This window comes from Gymnogyps californianus, chromosome 1 (assembly GCF_018139145.2).
Source record: "Gymnogyps californianus isolate 813 chromosome 1, ASM1813914v2, whole genome shotgun sequence".
Classification (NCBI taxonomy): domain Eukaryota; kingdom Metazoa; phylum Chordata; class Aves; order Accipitriformes; family Cathartidae; genus Gymnogyps; species Gymnogyps californianus.
Window position 1 is genome coordinate 22,016,028 of NC_059471.1, and position 19,205 is coordinate 22,035,232.

General features: G+C 44.8%; 2 protein-coding genes across 7 annotated transcripts in view; one reads left to right on the forward strand and one right to left on the reverse strand.

Moving 5' to 3' along the window:
- Window positions 1-747: 747 nt before the first annotated feature.
- On the reverse strand, window positions 748-8,195 carry RNF6 (ring finger protein 6). Of its 2 annotated transcripts, XM_050914460.1 has the most exons (5): window positions 7,975-8,195; window positions 5,522-5,731; window positions 4,855-4,947; window positions 1,906-3,601; window positions 748-1,162 (listed from the first exon to the last, which is right to left on the reverse strand). In XM_050914460.1, exons 1-5 carry the CDS (start codon window positions 7,985-7,987, stop codon window positions 1,042-1,044), a joined length of 2,133 nt encoding a protein of 710 aa, XP_050770417.1. In that variant the 5' UTR covers window positions 7,988-8,195; the 3' UTR covers window positions 748-1,041. The 2 variants fall into 2 exon arrangements, with proteins under 2 accessions (XP_050770417.1, XP_050770409.1); XM_050914452.1 differs by lacking the exon at window positions 7,975-8,195 and having other exon boundaries at window positions 1,093-3,601; window positions 4,840-4,947.
- Window positions 8,196-17,117: 8,922 nt separating this feature from the next.
- Window positions 17,118-19,205, forward strand: part of CDK8 (cyclin dependent kinase 8) — an 86,029-nt gene continuing 83,941 nt past the window's right edge. For 4 of the 5 annotated variants that reach the window (XM_050911062.1, XM_050911068.1, XM_050911073.1 and 1 more), the window contains exon 1: window positions 17,118-17,270. In XM_050911062.1, coding sequence (XP_050767019.1) covers window positions 17,143-17,270 — 128 coding nt within the window. In that variant the 5' untranslated portion in view covers window positions 17,118-17,142. Of the gene's footprint in view, window positions 17,271-17,637; window positions 17,664-19,205 lie in introns of those variants that run through there. The other variant, XM_050911077.1, reaches the window with a different exon arrangement.

Sequence of the window (19,205 nt, forward strand, 5' to 3'; positions counted from 1 at the left end):
CACAGAAGCAACAGAAAAAAAGAAAGTAAAAAATGAGCTAGCTCCGATAATCACATTTCAATCTCCTCACTCTTTAATATGGCTAAGGAGGCACTCAAGAAAGGTGTCAACAATGTTTGCAATAATTAGCAGTCCAAATCACATCAGAAGAGATCTTCAACATATCCTTAAACCCATCTAAATCTCATAAGACAATTTCTTAGAACTACTTTTAAGAATAAAAAGAAGCACTTCTGTGGAACTTTTGACACAAGTTTTTCACTTGCAAAACTAAGTAGACATCCAATAGCTTAACACAGGATTTTATAGTTTCCCTTCAAGGATGTCATGAGCAGATGCTTTAACTGAAGCACCTGGCACACAAGTGCATTTGTCAAGGCCATCTGTAGGCAGAGAAAGTCAGTAGGACTTCTTCACTTTAAGTATTCTTTCTACCGCTCAGAATATACGCACGTAAGAGTATTGCACAATTCTGCCCTTCTCTAAGGACTGAGATGCACATTGCTCAGCAGATGAGCTTTGTAACGTTCACCTTACTTCCAGAAGCCCCAAGAGTGCTTTGCCTTGCATTTTTATCTACCTTAACGGCTAACACACATTGTGGAATCACAAGTACACAGCTGGGGAAAACTGGGGAAAGAATAAAGTGAAAACTGAGACTGAACATCAAGAATGATAAATCATCTTACCAATCTACACAATATGGCTCAACAGTAATTCACACAAAGCCTCAATTACTTACTTTGCAACTTTATTTCTTTATAAGTTATTGGTATAAAGTTTAATATCTAATTATACAGTAATCTGGGGACTTTAAGGGAAGCTTATTTTGTCCTTTTTAGTGTCTTTTGCCATTTGGTCCTCAGACATGTTTTAAGAGGACTAATATTATATGTGTACCTTAAAGTTCTGTACAAAAACACTTCAAGCCTTTGTTTTGTTTTTCTGAGTAGGATGCACAAATCATGCATATTGTAGACAATATAATGTTCAAGGAGATACTTCCCTCTTTAAACTAAGGCAGTTAAAAAACCATGAATATCAATTGAGTAACTTGGAAGAGTAAAAAGGCTTCCTCAGTGCTCGTTTATTCTTTGAGCAAATACCATGTTCAGTAAGACACGCCCTCTTGGAATTATCATTGATTTGACTGCTGTCTGCACTGAAAAGATAGAGATTGTCAAGGACAGCATTTAATTATGTACATTTTATAATGTCACTAACCCATCCACTTTTGAATATGAACTCATCAGCGTTAAGCATTGTGTAAAACCACATGCAAAAACTGCCATAAAATTTTTTAAATAGAACCAAATTGGCAAGTTTTTGGAAAGGATATTTCAATGTTAAAAAAAATATAGTCTATTAAAATGAGCACTTCAAGTAACTTAAATATCTTTAGCAAACATGTCCAGCAAGAAACCCTCTGTAAAAGAAATTGTTCTTAGAACAAAAAGCTAATGAATGGCTATTTAGACACTAATTTTTCAACACAGTGGTGGGTCTGTGTGAAACAATTCGTAATCTAAATAAAGTGAGTCCATTACACTGTTAAAAAAACATACATTAAGCAGGACTGATTAACTATTGCATTTCTGTATTTACAAAAGTGCTTAGCATAACAAAATTACCTAAAAAAATATAAACTTTACCGATATCATTTGGTTCTATGTGGACTCCTAGATCTGCACTTGGAGAAAAATAGTATTTACATTGCTAGATTTAGACAAGTTTCCTATTATTTTTAAAGAAATTTAACAAAACTCCCCACACAAATGGACCCCTATGTAAGTCAATTCATTCCATCTGGCTCATCATAAATAGAGCAGAAGCAAATCCTTGAGTACTGAGCAGTATAAATAATTCTAGCCATTGTCTGTGGCATTAGACCCCAATACAGGCTGCCGACAAATTGGGCAAGTGGAGTTTTCAGAAAGCCAGCGATCAATACAATGAATATGAAACTCATGCATACAAGGTAACTGCCTTAGCTTATTCCCTGTTACATATTCATTAATGCAAACACTACACGTTTTACTTATTTCATTTTCAGTGTGAATATCCCCATAGTTCCGGGTAGAAAGATTGTCGATCTGCTCTTTGGTTAAACCTCTTAAACGATCGTCATCATCATCTTCATTCAGCAAGAAGAAGTGGGCAAGTCGAAGTATGGGCAGCGTTCCGTTTTCCACTAGGTTGTTAGCATCTTGAGACTGCCTGTTATCTTGGTTTTCATTATGGCGACCATAGCGTTGAATGTCATCACTCTGTCCATTTGGTTCTCTGCTGCCTTCTACTGCATGCCCATTTCTAGATGAAACCTCGCTTGGATCACTGCTATTGTTTGCTGAACTTAAGTTATTCTGCTCTGACTGTACATCCGGTAAGTGATGACCACCTCTTTGCACTTCTGAGTTAGATTCAGTTTCCATTAAAGAACTCAGTTCTCCAAAGCCTGTCATAATTTGTCTAAGGATTGATCGAAGAGCCACTGATGAAGGTTCACCAAGCCCAGTTTCTGAAATCCGACGAAGAGGTATCCGTATAGTGCTAACGTAGGTTCGAATACCCGCACGTTCTGATCGCGATATCGTACGCCGAAATCCCCCACTGTCACTTTCAAAGGTAACTGTGTTTTCTGCCATTCCTACTCTAGAACGAGTTCTACTGGCAATACTGTCCCGATCTCTGTTTTCTCCAGGACGAATTCTTCTCACCTGAAGATCTAATGTAATTGTTGGATGCCTTCTAACAGCAGCTACTGGCCTACTAGATTCCTCCTCTTCCAAAGTTATTCCCAAGGATGGGGCTACACTGGGAAGTTGAGGAGTCTGAGTGTTACCTCTTGCTTGTTCTTCGGCAGGCTGTGGAGAAGGCTGAGCTGTTTGTCTTCTGCTTCTGTTGACTTGCTGTGCATTTCTATCCTGCCTCTGCCCATGTTCCTCAGAATGAGCAGTATCACCTTGCCTTTGCAGCGGAGAGCGGCTTCGACTACTTAAAGTAGACCTCAGCCGCAGAATTTCTAGTCTTTGGTTTGTACTCATCCGAACATTAGTTCTAGATCTACCTCTTGTGACTCCTGTAGAAGTACCTCTTTCTGGCATTTCTCTTTGTTCACCAGTACCTGCAGAATTATTACGTGTAGTATTTGTTTGGGAAAGGCCTGTCAACTCCCTTGTTCTACTCCTGAGCCTCCCTGAGACCGGACGAGAGGCTGCTTCAGAACTTTGTGCCACGGAACTTCTTACAGACCTGGTCCTTGCAGTGCTTGAAGCCTCACTGCTTGCCTCTCTTGCAGTCCTGCTCCTCGTTCGTGGGGTTACTGGACTGACAGCTCTTTGATGTCTTCTTTCTAAATACATTCTGCTACTATCTATACCTACATACTCCTCACCAGCAGTTTCAAAACTGTTATGCTCATGATTTATGTTGATTTCAAGACTAAATCGAAACTCCCCACTGTTTGGATTTGTTCGACTCACAGCTCTCCAGGTTTGGTTCCCACTCTGTCCGCTGCGAGTGGCATTTCCTGTGCGACGAAATGTGTTCAGCCATTCAAGCAGAGAGTCACCATTTGAGTTTTCTCCAAGAACATCAGAATCTGAGAGAAACAAAGAATTGCAAACATTCATACAACTGCACGCTCAGCATACTATGAGGCACTCCAAATCCTCTATGCTTGCTGGGCCCTGACTTCAGAAACAATACAGTAGCAGGACAGCTACCTTGCTATGCTAATGTAATTTTGCTGAAAATATGCTGTATGTAAAAACAACAGCAAAACTCATCAGTTCAACCTAGAATTTTTGTCTCACCACCAGATACACAGAGAAATTAATATGCCCAGACGGCCTCTTCTGAGAAAGTGTTCAGATTTAGGCGGTCCAAAGTTAGTTGTATTTGTCCAATATCTGTCTCTCGCTTAAGCTATCAATTTGAGGGTATCCTAGTCAACTAACTTTGATAAAGCAAGGAAAAGCATGACAGATTTTGTCTTCTTTTGGAAAACATTTTAAAAAATTGTTTTCTATAAGCAGTGGAATAAATGATCCATGGTTTCGACAGATTTTCTCCTTTTGTGCAAATACACTCTTTTCCTACTACAATATCCTCGGCTCTGTTCCCAAATCTCCTCCAACTACAAGCTCAAGAACAGATACAATTGTTGTAGTTAGTGCTAACTATGTATATAAAGCAAGCCAGTGGTCATGATCACAGCGAAGGTTTTCCCTTGAAGGGATCAGATTAAGCTCTCCCTACTCCATCATCTCCCTACTTCCACGAAACCTGCAAGAACTTTGGTATCTTCATTTCCGAGTTGCCTGTTCCTCTCCTAAATCTGACTAGAATCGGCCAAATGATTAAGCCAATATCGCTGAGGAAGTGAAGACAGACAGTGCACATAATACAAGCCTCACTCCATTAAAACAAATGGAAATCAAACAACAAAAACAACAGAACATTGGAGAGATTAACTGTCTCCCAATTAACTTCTTTTCTGTTCCAACTTCTCTAATACATGATAAAACCTTTTAAGAACTAGAAGAATGAAAATTATTTTTGTGCTATTAAGTTTACTAGCAAAGGGAAACCAGGAGAAGAGGAGAAAGTAATTTGTGGTTGACATAAATCAGTTTTCATGAAGTATTTCAAGTTTGTTTTCATATCATTAGGAAATCTCTCTTACTTTTAAAACAATCCACAGAGGCACAATGAAAAAACAAGACTTGAAATGGCTGGTACTGAAATCTATCAGCATTTCTCTTAAATATCTGTACAGAACAATATTTATGCATCATGTACTATGTGTATCTATATATATGAATGAAGAATGTTTACCTCCAACAGTTCTACCTTCACCTTCTCTGTTATCCAGATCAGTCTGTGATGCCAGACACTCCTTAGCCCCCTCCAAGCGTTGCTGCAACTCTTCTGCTGTTATTTCCCCTGAAATAATTTACATTTTGATAATGCTGTTAGATAAGACATTATTATTGGCTCAACACAGCCATGGAGAAATAACAATATTTTCTATCTTGAATGAAAATCTTCAGAAATAAGGTAAAATTAACGAAACCAAGAAGAAAACAGCACTAGTGTGAGATTGTAATGCAGGTACACAGATAACAGAGGAAGTAGGTACTGGGGTGGAAGAAAAAAAGATGCTGAATGTGTGTCAAGAGCATGCCGACTTCCAGTAACAACTCAGAGGCCCACAAAATTGCCACATACCAACAGATATACTTTAGTGTACCAGATGTTAATTATTTGGGTTTGGATATTACCTATATATGGAGATGTTGCATTTGAAAGAGTTATATTTTTATTCCAGCTTTAGTATCTATTTAAGTTGTGAATTTTTACTGAATATCATTAATTTTGAATGGAAATGGAGGGTCTTTTTCTTTCTACAAAGCCACAGAAGTCAGGCTACTTGAGTCATACAACCACAAGCGGTGCATGACAGCAGTAGTGTTACTTCGCTGTAACATCTTTTCTACTGAAGGTATCCACATCTTACCAGGAGTGCCAAGCAGGTTGCGGTCTCTCATTAACCTGTAGTCTTCTTCGTTGAGTTCATTAATGAACTGGTAATAGGCCTCCTCCCTACTGAGGCGCTCCAGCTGTCGTTGTCTCTCATCTTCACCATGACTATGCTCTCGTGAAGGTGCCTGCTCATTGCCATTTCCTGCACGGTGCCGAGAGCGATCCATAATAACGCCAGGCTGTCCTGAACAAAACCAGAAGGTTAGACCGCACAGTAATTACAGTAAGAATTTACCTAATTTACAGTAAAAAGTTCCCAGCATTTTCAATGAAATTAGTTTATTAATAGCTAAAGATGATTAAGGTGAACCAAGCTCCATGTTATTTGCCAAGTCAACAGTGTAGTTTATTATGGAAGTACTTTGCTTCTAGCTTGCTGAAAAATAGCTAGAAGTCCCCTTTGCTCATTGAAAGGGCACACCAATTGGTACAGCAACTTCAAAAGAAAAAAGCAATGACAGATTTAATTTTTTTAGCTAAATAAGAATATTCTAGAAAGTTAAAAGGAATAACATAAAATCTATTTCCCTTCTCCCAAGTAAAATACAACAGCAGTGTGGAGTATTTTAAAAGCTAAAATGTCACTGAAAACATTGTTCTCGTATTACTGGACTGTAATTACCCTGTGCAGACTTCTGACAACCACAACTACTGCTTTAGAGAAGACTATCTTCCACTTGAAACATTTACTGATAAGCAGGTAAGACGACATTAGTATCTCCATCAGTACTACCCCTCACATAGCACAAAGCCTACAGATTCCTTTTGTGGTGGAACTGACTCTTTTGACATTCTTACATTACTTGTATATTTTCCTTGCACTCTCTCATCCAAGAATTAGCTAGCAAAGGGACACCCATCTCCAGAAAACTGGTGTAAAAGAGAAAGGGCTGTACTTTGCCCACAGTTCTTCATTGCTTTCTAAATATTGAACCAGTGGGACCACACTATTAGAAGGCATGAACAACCTTCCAGTGTCAGAAAGAGGCATCATCTCTGTTGATTTCTGTGCCATTACCACCTCTCTCTGGTTAGGACTCAATCCTGGGCCAATCAGCTCTCAGACCACTCCCCAACTTTTCTGTTTTCTAAAGAAAACCTGTTCTTCAACATGCAATTTGAAAGAAGAGAAAGTGTCATCCTTTCAATGGGGCTTCCTGTGTAACAAAAGCCATCTGTAATACCTGCTGAGGCAGAAAGAGATCACTTCTCTAAAGAGGACATCACCAGGCCAAAACAAACAACCATGTGGCACCATTCTGCTTGCATGTGGAGAGGAAATTATTGGGTAAATACCTCTTTTTTTTTTTCCTTTTTTTGTCAATTCACAAACATATCAAAGTCACTTCAAGTATGAATTGTGGGGAAAACACAGAACACCATTCTCAGCACACTCCTGATCAGTAATTAGTCTTCACAGGAAAGGTGATGAGACAACAAACAGACCAAACCAACTATTAGACATACATTCAATAAAAGAGCAAATCTTTATCAATGCTGCCAACAGATACGAAGAATCAGAAAATGTATTTTCCAACAGCAGAAGCTGGCATACATTTAATATACCTTTCTTATGTTCTTTGTGGGATCCATTCTGATGCATCCTTGGTCTCCTCATTTTCCACCCCATATGCTACTTCTTCCCCTCGCCCCCCACAGATAACTGCACTTCTAAACACCTCTTCCCAATCAATCTTTCCACTCAACTGCCTCCTGTGTCCAATACTGCATTTTGATGTATTTAATACTTCCCTCCTAGCTCTTTAACTCACTTAGCTTAAAAGAAATCAAATCTGACTATCTCCCCTTCAAGACATTTTCTATTCCCATAATACTTGTGGAGGTTTTAAATTTACTGTCGCCCTCTTGGCTCAGCCTCACAAGCTGTAGGTAACTGCTCACTTCCATTTCCCACAGGGGCTATGTTCAAATCAGGTCACTTCTCATATCATGTTTCTAAACACAAATTTCTCAGCCAGCTCTTTGTCTTACTACCCTGGTTTCCTCAAAACAAATGCAATTCCCAGCCACCCCTCCCAACAACACACAGTTAGCACTATTATTACCCTGATGACACCCGTCACTTGACTATTATCATGAAAATGCCCAATCCATACTGCACTGAATATTAAAGTGCTTCTGTCCTACATGACTTACAACTTGACACAGGTAAAGCAGGGAGGGGAAAGAGGACAGATAAAATTCATTTAGTTTCACATAAGGTTGCTATTTAGAGGAAAACCTTAAAACAACTAACATGTTACTGTTTGCCCCACAATGACCATAGTAAGTTAACCAACTTTCTGGGTACATCACTATATTGCTGCACAGAAAAAATGACATATATATTCTTCAGATGGAAAGTCCATCACATGTAGTCCCCCTCATTCTAAATTTTAACTGTTGTTCAAAAGAGAGGTTCCTTACTTTTCATTTCCATCCACAGAAAATCTGGAAATCTCTTCTTCAGATTTTGTGGGTGGTAGAAAAAAAATACTGTTTTGTTGACAACTGTATGGTAGGATGATTAGTCACACTCTTTAAATGACTCACTTAGAAACAGTAAGAAGTGTGAAGTGTTCGGTTGTCCCATCTGTTTAACATAACTGCACGGAGGACAACTACTATCCATATTTATCAAACGCCATCAAAACTAAGTACTTTGGCACTTAAAATGTTTCAGAGTAGTGAAAGTTGAAGGGTATTAACTGCATCAAAATGAAGTACTTTGGCACATAAAATATTTCAGAGTGTTGAAAAGTGGAAGGGTATTAACTGCTAAGATGTAAAAAACTGAAATCGAAATCCAGTTATGACTCAGGATTACTCTTTCTTTGCAAAGAAACGGGGGCCACATGCCAACAGTTTATCTACATTTTCTAGAATTTTCAACCTAAGACTAACTCCTTTAGTTCTTAATTCATAGTTACTCTGGCCCATTCTTGAACATTTACACTCATTTTTATCTAAGCAATATATACCTTATGCTTTTAGCTTTTGGCCTCTTTCCATGAATTACTATCCCCAATTCAATTAGATACTCATTTTCTGAAAGACTACCACCTGATTGCAAGCAAGACTACTACGGAGTTTAGATGAGGAAGCCTCCCCGAGCGACAGGGCTATTTAGCATTTCTGTCACACTGCAGCCTCCAGGCAAGATGATCTCACCGAATTTGGAAGGGAAAAAAAAAAAAGAAGAAAACAACCCCCAAAGCCAGAAAACCCCACAGAGCCTGGGGAAGGAGAGGAGGGGGAAGACAGGCAAAGTAAGAATCGGAAGGTAATTAAGAAACAGGCCGCAGGACACCCAGAGCGATCCAAGCCCAGGGCCTGGGGCCGCCCGCCTCCCCCCAGCCCCCAGGCCGGCAGCAGGGCCTGCAGATCCCAGCCCCGCGCCAAGCTCACGGTCTCCGGCCCACCCCCACGGCAGGCCACGGGCCGGGCTCCGCGCCCACGGGGCAGGGGAGCGGCGGAGCACCCCGGCGGGAGCAGGGAGCCCCCCGGCCCGGCCGCCCCCGCCTGTTGCCAGACGCCTGGGGGAGGGGAGAATGAGCGGAGTGACTGACACGGCTCCCGCCCAATCGCCTGGCCAGCTCGCGGACACCGACCAATCACAACAGGGCAGGGCAGCCCATGTCCTCCCGCTTCTCTCCTCCCGACTCCCCGGTCGGGCCCCGCCACTAACCGCCACCGGCCGGATCGACTCCCTCCAGCGCTGCCCGCAACCCCGTCTCCCCTGCCCGCCGGGGAGCGGCATCATCCGCTGCGACAAACCGGGGGGGCGTCCATGCCGCCGCCTGCCCCGAGGGAGTGTGCCGAGGGCGCAGCCGGGGAGACCCGAGAGTCCGTCCGTCCCTGCCTGCTGTCCGCGGCGCCGACCGGGGCGGGGCGGCCCAGATCAGTCCCGCTCCGCGCTCCCCTTCCCTCCCGGCGGCAGGAGCAACCGCCGCCTACGCCGGAATGAAACCGACCCCTGGGTGTGAGAGCGGCGCGCTCCACCCCCGATTGCGGTCCGGGCGGCTGCCGGCAGCCGCCAGCGCAGGTTCCGAGCGCGCGAGGGCGGCCCCCGCGGCAAGCCCCGCCCCTCCCGCACATGCGCGCAGCTGCGGCGCGGGCGGCAGTTGGGCGGTGCGGGCGCTGCGGGGGTCAACGGCTGCGGCGCGCGCAGGCTCACGGCGGGGGAAGGCGCCTGCTCCTCTCGTCCCTGTCGCCGGCTCCGGGTGCGCGGCGGGCCGCGGGCCTCAGCCCCCTCACGGCACTTGCTGCTCCTCCGCTTAACACCCCCTCGAGCAGGCCGGAGTCGGTGGCGGCCTTGCGCCGAGACCCGCGGGTTGCGGCCCAGGTCTCTGAAGCGGCTGTGGGTTAACGAGCGCAAACACCATGAGGAAAATGGAAAGCGCCAGGGTTCCCCGGGCCCGTCAGGCTGATCCTGCCCGGCGGAGCCCGCCGTCCTCGGCTGGTCCTGCCGCGGTCCCCGGGCAGCCCATGAGGTCCCCGCTCTGTACTGTGGGCGCTCTCCCTTTTTATGTTCTCGCTAAAGTTTTGGATTTTTTTGTTTTGCCTAACTTGCCATTCACCACAGTCCTTTCCCTTTAAACACGTAAAGGAAGTCGTTTCAGGTACGGGATTGCATTAGCAAACCCATTGTCGGTCAAAACTCGTGTGGTTATCCCCGCCCTGGTGGGTATGAGCCTTAACTGTAAAGGCAGATAAACTTACACAAAGAGGATTTCACCATACATCACTTCTCAACTGCAGAACAACCTCAACATCTTTAACCTCATAATATCAATGACCATTATTACATTTTACCAAATCAGCATAAGATTGCAGCTTCAGTTACTCGTTTGCTAATTTATAATTACATAAGTTTATAATAACTTTTTTCCCCTGCTGTCTCCTTCTTCAGCCTGCATTTTTAAATGGGACGCTTCTCCCATTTTCCATGACTGCCTCTCCTTCCTTCCTTTCTATTTACCTTTCCTTCTGCAGGAATCTCCCTTCACCTTCTCCACTTTCTAAAATAAACCATTAATTGCTCACTGCCGTCACAGAAACTGTTGGGTTTAAAGCTGTGATTCTAGTCATGTGGATTTGCAGAGCCTTAGAAGTTTTTCACACAAGATGCGAACCCTTTGACAAATTTCACATATGCTAATTGCTGATATGCTGATAGCATCCACAAACTTTCTTTTCCGAGTTGCTTCTGCAGATTGTTTCAACACATGGCGGAAGCTGGCAGGCTGTGACAGCACGTTTCACATCTTATGTAAACTGTTTGAATCAGCAAAATTAGAGGATTTCGCGAGAAGGATGCTTTAACTGTGTAAAAGCGCCTCATCCCTAGAATATCCAAACTGCTCATACTTCTGTTCAAACTTGCTTGCAGACATAAAGTTTGGGTATTTTTTGTGCAACTGGTCTTGATGCAAAGGCAAACCCTCACTAATGAGTGAGGTGATAGGGAGGGCTCCGGGCCGGTGTCCAGGAAGATACCTCCACTCCTCACTTCAACTACGCACCCCAGGATTTCTTTATTCTGGCTGAGAAGAAGAGTTTACACAAGTGTTACGTCTAGGTTTCCTGTTAGTTTACGCTCCTTTTGTGCCAGTATGTGGTTTCCATGAGAGAAATTGATGGTTGGGACACATTCTTAGCACGGAGGCCAGACCAGGGACTACTCCTTCCTGCTCACTGTATTCAAAAAATGGAACCCTCATTGTTTTTCATGTTCCTCATCACAGTATGAATAATTAGTATTGTATTATGGTTTCGTTTGCTTGGAGCAATTAAAACATGTCCTTCCTGAAGGACAATTTTACTTTCATAATAGAAGTCAGAGTATATAAAGCAGTGCCTGGATCCCTTGAAAAGTCAGTTTCTTCCCACAATTAGTTTTTGTCCTATTTTTGAAATCTTTTCTTCTCATAGTCTGTTTTTAGTAATCATTATTCCACAGTCAAACACAACATCTTCTCTGGTATCAAGCCCACATGTGGGCTGCTCACCCAGAAGAAGGTTATGTTTTCGATAGATAAATAAACTCGTATTTCCATCCTGAAACCTTATACTGAATTAGTTTATTTTCCACTGACCTGTCCTCCAACGCAGAATTTTGTGTTCACGTCCTGTTCGTACTGATGTTTCACAACAGTATGCTATAACTAAGTACAGTATTTGTTTATTTTATGCTATTTTGTTAATATAAAATAAAAATAGCAGGCCTTGCCTGGAATATTATTACTGCACCGTAGCAATGCTTTCCACAGTAAAATACTATCTTTGGAACTATAATAAAAACAGCCTATGGAGGGCAGCAAACCTCAGGCAATTACTAAGTTTTGTAATAACAGAAAATCTGTAATCCTGGTTTTAATTTGATTGTTCAGTCATTTAAGTTCTTTAGAAAGTAACTTTATTCTATTATATTTTATTACTTGATATTATGTAAGTAAGGCAGAACCTCATAATCAGTTTTTTAAACTGGATCTTAGTACGTGCAGATGACACCAAAGTGGTGACATGAGGTGTTTGAGAGGAACCTGGACAGGCTGGAGGAATGGGCCATCAGGAACGTCACAAAGTTCAACGAGCACAAATGCAAAGTCCTCCATCTAGGAGTGACCAGCCCGCTGGGACAACACTGGATGGGGGCTTTACTGACTGTCTCTGCTGGAAAGGATGGGGCGTCCTGGTGGGCAGCGGTGAAACAGGAGTTGGGAGTGCACACTGGCAGCCATGAAGGCTAACAGCACTGTATCAAGAGGAACACAGACAATGGATTATCGGGAAGTGATGGGGAAGTGATTATTTCCCTTTACGTAGCTCTCGTTTGCCTGCATATGGCATACGATGCCCAGTTGGGGCGTCTCCAGTAGAAGGATCCTGATATGGAAAGTTAGTGATAAAGTGGAGCGAGTTCAGCCGAGAGCACCAAGACGGTCGTGGGCTGGAGCACTTGCCGTGTGAGAGAGGCTGTGGGCACCAGGGCTTCTTCAGCTGGGTGAAGGGGCAGCCTGCCAGTACCGACAAGGAGGTTACGGAGAAGACAGAGCCAGGATTTTTACCGATAGAAGGACAAAAAATTTCACCCTGAGGACAGTCAGGTTGAGAGAGGCTGTGGAATCTCCCTCCATAGAGGTTTTCAAGACCTGAGTGGACAAAGCCTCAAGCAACCTGAATTTAACAGTAGCCCTGCTTTGAGCAGGATATTAAACTAGGTAACATCCAGAGGCCCCTTCCAACCTGAATATTTCTATGATTCTGTTTACTGAAATAATATAAAATAATAAAATAATATTCACTATCAGGGTTTACTTCCCCTCAGGTAGGGTTCTTTTCAATAACAAAAGTAACCAGGAGTTCATAGGCTGAATTTGCAAGGTCTGTCGAGACTCTTGAGAACTGATTCTCTGGCTTCTTTGGGAGCATAAAACAGTCAGGCTGGTAGTTACTGTAGGTGGTCCTGAGTCTGGCAAACAGATGTTTCGCTGAATGCAAGCACGACTCTCCTGTACAGCACCTGGATCCAAAGAACTGATTTATGTTTGTTAGTAACTTGCGCTCCTGCCAGCATCTAGGACGCCTTGTTAGATCAAGTGCATCACCAGTGTGATCAACTTTATAGTAGTTGATCAACTTTATAGTAAAGTACAGTTAAGTGCAAAATAAAAAAACCCCACATTGTTTTACATACAAAACTATTTGTGGAACCAGCACTTTACTTACCCGCTTCACGTAAACTGCATTCTTAAATGCTGCCAGTATTCAGCTGAACTAACTCATCTGCACATTAACAACTGCAAGGTTTCCGGAAAATAGTCAAACTGTGGAAGTATGATTGTTTTTCTTTACACAAAGAAAAGAAAAAAACCCACATTATTCTCTTGCCTTCAGCTTTTCCTGGTCTAAGCAAACGTGGAAGATGGATAGCACTTAGCAGGACTGGCCCTTTTTCACTCGATACCAAGCTGGGAACACCTTAGTCACACTGCTAAAGGATGTCCCTTTGGGGATATGGAAAGCATTCAGCAGGTAGCTACTCTTACATGAAAAATTCTCTGAAAAGCAAAAGTATGTTCAAATTTGGCAAATTAGTAAGCGGAGCAAGCGGACATTCTAATGGCATGGGGATGTGATTGAGCATTGTAGGTTATCCACTTATAAAATACAAAGATGAGAAAGCAAAAACATTAAAGACATACTTTTCTGTATTTCTTTTCTCTATTTATGAAGACTGCAAAACACAGAGCGAGTAGCTTGTTGTACATCCCCCAGCTGTAAGCTTTGCTTCACCAACTCTGATTCTAGCACCGACACTGTGGCCGTAAGCGTGCAAAAACCAACTTTGCTTTCGGTACTGCTGCTCCAGCTCGGGTACAGAACCCGCTGTATCTGGTGCCGTACCTCAACAGGCAGCGTCTGCTTGTTACCACAACCCAGCCCGTTCCCAGACAATCCGGGGCTTTTCAGGACACAGCTCGCTTTGGTAACTGTCTCCAACCCTTGGCACATTATCGGTGCTAACACGGTAGCCGTCGCTTTCCTATGGAGAACTCGGATTTTCTTCACAGGTGTGGTGATTTCAAACAAAAAACTGTCAAAAGCGTGTGTGTACAGGAAACGTTAGAAATTACACAAACTTGGAACAGAAGGATATGATAAAGCGAGCCATGAATGTTAGAGGAAAAAAGAGAAAGAGGAAAGCTCCAAAGAGCCAAATTCAGCAGGATGTGTTAAGCATATATTTTAAAATTGATTTCTGAGACAGCATGAAAGGAGGGAATAAAAAACAAGCAGTAAGAGATAAGAAATCCTATCAATTAAAAAGGCCACTGTGGGGACCTGAGAGTCAAGAATAGCACATCATGGCCTGGTCGTGTCTTTCTTTTTAAGAATGGACCCCAAAATTAAACTTTTTCTTGCAATTAGATTATACTGTGACATGTTTTTAAAATAAAGCACAAAAAGTATGCAACTTTCCATGAAACAGAATTAAAAGTTGACCTTGAAATGTCAATATTCATTTCTCATCATTAAAAGAATCAAGGTGTGCTTTCTGTTTCAAATCTCTTATGACTTGGGGACCATCCATCTGAATTGGTCAAGTTGAACGTTGCCCGCAATACAAGTATCTGAAGTGAAAACAGAGTGAAGAAGCAGCAAATTTACAGCTACACTGGATCTGGAAGGCATACAATCCAAATGTTATGAAAAACTAATGAAAGAAACATTTGCAGAAAAGCAGACTTATAAACATAGTTACAAAAGATCAAAGTCTGAAAGAGAAGAAAAGTTATTTCTATTGTGGTTTTGACTTCTCAGAGTTTAGTTGTCAAAGTATGAAATTCTTTCCAAGCAGTTTATGTAAACATATAAAACATAGCACAGGTCCTCAGAAAACGAGTCTGGATTCTGTATTCTTGTTTTTATTCATGCCCTCTTTCCTTTGTAAGCAGACATTGTTCTTCTTCCACACCCTGCAGTGGTTTAGGTCAGGACAGACTAAACTCACCCATTAATTACCATGCTATAATTGGATCTGTGTGAAGGAGTTTGGATATTTATTGCCTCCATGAAAGAGTGATTAATAATAGAAAGAAAAGTACAAAGTTACAGAAGAGTGGTTGTTTCTACTTCCCCCCTCCTTGCTGACAGGACTGAGGGTTCTCAGCAGGCAGGAGGTGCTGAACGTGGTGGGTTTGGCCATGCAAGCTTGGTCCCTGCCTTTCCTGGAAGTCCCCAAAGCCAGGCGTCCCAAAGGCAGAGTCGCGCTGCTCTGGTCTGGGCTGAGGTGGATGAATTTCATGAGGTGGATGGCATCTTCCAGGCTGTTTGATCTTTATGGGCTGCTAGGCTGCCCTGAGCTGTTTCTGGTTGATTGGTGTAGTGAGGCGCCAGGCAATTTAGTTGAGTTGCTGGGCAAATAAAATTTAGTTTTGCTGCTTCTCTCAATTGCATGCATTTTTTGTAACACCTGCCTAATTGCTATATCTAACATAGATAATATCCCGAACAACTACAGAGCAACATACCGAAGGTCCAACTGTGGACATCTGACATCAGTCTCATTGAGTGATGGCAGCTCAGGAGGCTGGCACACCCCTACCCCCAATTTTCAGCAATCAACCTTAATGTGTAAATGAAAATGGAGACTTGTAAATTAAAATGGAGATGATTTCAAGTGGTTCCAGAAAATGTTGTTTCTTCTTTCAGGAGCCCCCACATTCTATGATATTTTGTCTCTAAGCTAGGGATTTGAGTGCCCACTTACTTACCCATATTGCATTCTTGAGATGAAACGTGAAGCATCTGTGCATGATTACTACAAATGCCAAAAGCTGGGCTGTAATTAGAAAGATTGCTGTAGCTTTAGTTTAGTTACAAGCTCTCTATTTTATCAAATGACCAGCTGGCTTTGTGTTGGGTTGGTAACTATGGCTCTGTCAGCCAGGGAGAGGAACTGGAAAGTGCCCGGTCACACGCAAGGGCCTTGCTAAATGTAACAGCTTTTGCATTAAATACCAGGTGCTATGATCCCGATTTGTTGCTGCAGCCACGCAGAGAAGGTTCGTCAGCACTGTAATATCTGTCTGTGTCTATGCCCAAAGCCGTGGGAATCGTCTTAATTACAACGACGTTAACAGGTGGTCTGGCAGGTAGAGCAGGCAAGGACCAACTCTGTCTGCCCTCGCCAGCCTGGAGTAAGCTGGGGACCCTAATATTCACCGTAACCAACCCCTGTAATGATGACAGCCGCTGCTTGTGGTGACTGCTGATCGCAGGCCCCGTGCCCCAGCTCCAGCTGCCCAGCCGCGGGGGCCTGATCCGGGGCAGCCCGCGGGCGGGGGCCCTGTGCTGCACCCGGTGCCGGCAGCCCAGTGAAGGAAGCCCGGTCCAGGGAACAGCCACGCATACGGCCTCTGCCACTCCTGCTACCCCAGGCCGGGCCCTGCAGCCGCAGCTGCCCCGGGGGCCGTGCCGGGCCTGCTGCTCTCCCCAGCCCTGCCCAGGGACTACAGCTCCCGGCAGGCAGCGCGCCACCTCGCCGGCCGAAGACCACACCTCCCAGCGTGCCTCGGGCGGACAAGACTACAACTCCCGGCATGCATCGCGGCGCGCGCTGCCCGCTCCTCCCTCCAGTCTGTACTACATCTCCCAGCGTGCTGCAGCCCCCCCAGGGCATGCCGGGACGGGCGGGGGGCGGGGTTCTGGCGGAGGTCGCGGCCCGCCGCCTTCCACGTGGTGCGCTGCCCGCCGCGCCCGGGGCCGGGGAGGTGTCCGCGGTTTGCGACGTTTCTTTGCGGCAGTGCGGCCAGGCGCGGCCGCCGTATTCCGCCCGGGAGACCGGCTGTTGTGCCGCTAGCTGGCGGGGCGGGGAGGGAGCAGCCGGAGGACGGGGCTCGGGAGGGAAGGGAGCAGCCCCGCCGCCGCCCGCCCGCCCCTGGATGGTCCGCGGGGCGGCTCGGGGGTCTCCTCCTCCTCCTGCTGCTGCTGCCGCCCGGTCGCGGCGGGGCGGGGCGCGGCGAGGTGCGCGGCTGTCGGGGGCGTCTCGGCGCGGCGCGGCTCGGGGCGGCGCGGCGGGCGCTGAAGATGGACTATGACTTCAAGGTGAAGCTGACCGGGGAGCGCGAGCGGGTGGAGGACCTCTTCGAGTACGAGGGCTGCAAGGTGGGCAGGGGCACCTACGGGCACGTCTACAAAGCCAAGCGGAAGGACGGGTGAGTGAGGAGCGGGGCCCCCCCCCCCCGGCCCCCGCCGCGGGCTCTCCGCGCCCCCACGGTCCCCGGCCCCGTCTGCGCCCTCCTCCCCCCGGTCCTTCCTGGCCCGCCGTCCCCGCTGCCTGCCTCGGCCGCCCTGCCCGGTGCCCACCGCCTCCTGCCCCACGGCCCTGTGTGTGTCCCCCGTCCCCCCCCCCCCCCCGCGTTAATGCCGCCCTTTCTCCGGCCCTGCCTTATCTCCGCTCTCGGTGCCGCGGCTTCTGCTGCCGCCCGGCTAAACCTCGCGTTTTGCCGTCCGGAGTGTGCTTGGGTCCCTGTAGGTCACTCGGAGCGGATTTTAATCTGAACGTTCCAGTCCCCTCAGCGTCATGCTGGAGTCTGGTTTCAGTACGGGTAGGTTTTGGAGAAAAATTACGTAGTTGAGGAAAACGCTTAACGGGTTTTCATTTTGAATAAGTGAGTAGCCACTTATGATGTTCAGCCTGACCATCAGCTTCGTGGAACGGGGTTTGATTTTTTTTTTTTTTATACTGCTTTTTTGTCTGATTTATTACTTGTAGTCACCATTTTGGATATTCTTGCTGGCTGCTTCAGGAGCTGAAGTCTGCTGGTCCTTTCGGGGCTTTAGAATGCCGTAAAAGAGCTTTATGTGTGACCAGTTCTTGATACAGACCTGAGTAAATGAGTTTCTTTGCATAAATGTTTTAAAGAAAGATCTAGCAAACTGTCATTTAGGTTTCCTTCGTCCATGACATGGCATCACTTGCTGAACAGCAGAACAATAGGAAGTAGGGAGCAGAAGAAGCAGGAGAGGCGCGGGTTGTTCTCGTAACAGGTCCTAAATTTTAAATTACATCCATTCTTTCTCTTGCAGTCTCCTCACCGTGGTGCTCTGTATGTTGCCGTTCAAATAACACCTATTTTAAAAGTCTGGGCGTTATTTTTACATTTGATAAATAAAAAACTTTTAAAGCAGGCTGTGGTCAGTTATGGCTGAAACATGATCTGGTTCTGTTTACATAAGCTTTAATTCTAGAAATGCTTTAGCCATTACCTACAGAACAGTTGTAATGGGACTGGTCACACCTTATCTTGTCTGTGTTTTAAACATGCTGATGTGAATTGTGGCACAGTTACTTCAGCGTGAATTTTGTTTGCGGGTATGAGTCAGCTAACTACTTTTCTTCTCAAATTTTACATTTGGATCCTACCAACTGTTCATAGGAGGAATTCTTATCTTGCCTGAATTCTTTTTTTTCTGGGAGGGGAAGGGGAATAAACTGTTGTGAGTGTGATAAGCTATTGCCTCAAGTCTCCCCACATGCAGGTACTAACTTTGCTAGTACAGCCAGCCCTGGTTTCAGCGCCAATAGAGACTTGCAATATGAAAAATAGATTGAGGTACTGAAAGATATGACTACATTTCTAATGTTCACATCAGGCTCTGTGCAGCTGTTCAGCATGTTGGACTGCAGCAGCGTGTAGGGAATTCAGCATGTGACACTGGTGAAGCATCTATTCAAACATATTTTTGGTGAAATCATCAGTCTGCTTGATGGTGTTTGGGAGAGTGTGTTTAGAGCTGCTGGTGGTAGTGTCATTTTGAGAAATTTCAGAAAAATGGAATTGTGTGCTTTAAAAATGGATAGTTACTCAAAGGTGGCTTTAAAATAGAATTTCCTCTTGGTTCTTGAGCATATACAATTTTAAATCCTCTCCCCTCTTGGTGAGGGGGGAATCAAGATATCATATTTGATTAGAGTTTGGGGGGGGGGGGGGAAAGGTGAGCAGTGTATATTGTGTCCTTCTTTTTGCCTTATTGTTCGTTTAGTGCCTCCTTTCCCTTCCTTTTCCCTAGTACCTCCCATTTCCCTTCCAGATTTCTGAGAACTTTCTCTTTTAAATATGCTGTGTAATTGCCCTTGGACAATCACT

Bases quoted from the DNA above. Each gene is read 5' to 3' on its own strand.
- RNF6 (XM_050914460.1), bottom strand. The intron at 4,948-5,521 runs GTAAGATGTGGA...AAATTATTTCAG, and splicing joins CAACCTGCTTGGCACTCCTG to GGGAAATAACAGCAGAAGAG. The intron at 1,163-1,905 runs GCAGCCTGTATT...CTATCTTTTCAG, and splicing joins TCCACTTGCCCAATTTGTCG to TGCAGACAGCAGTCAAATCA.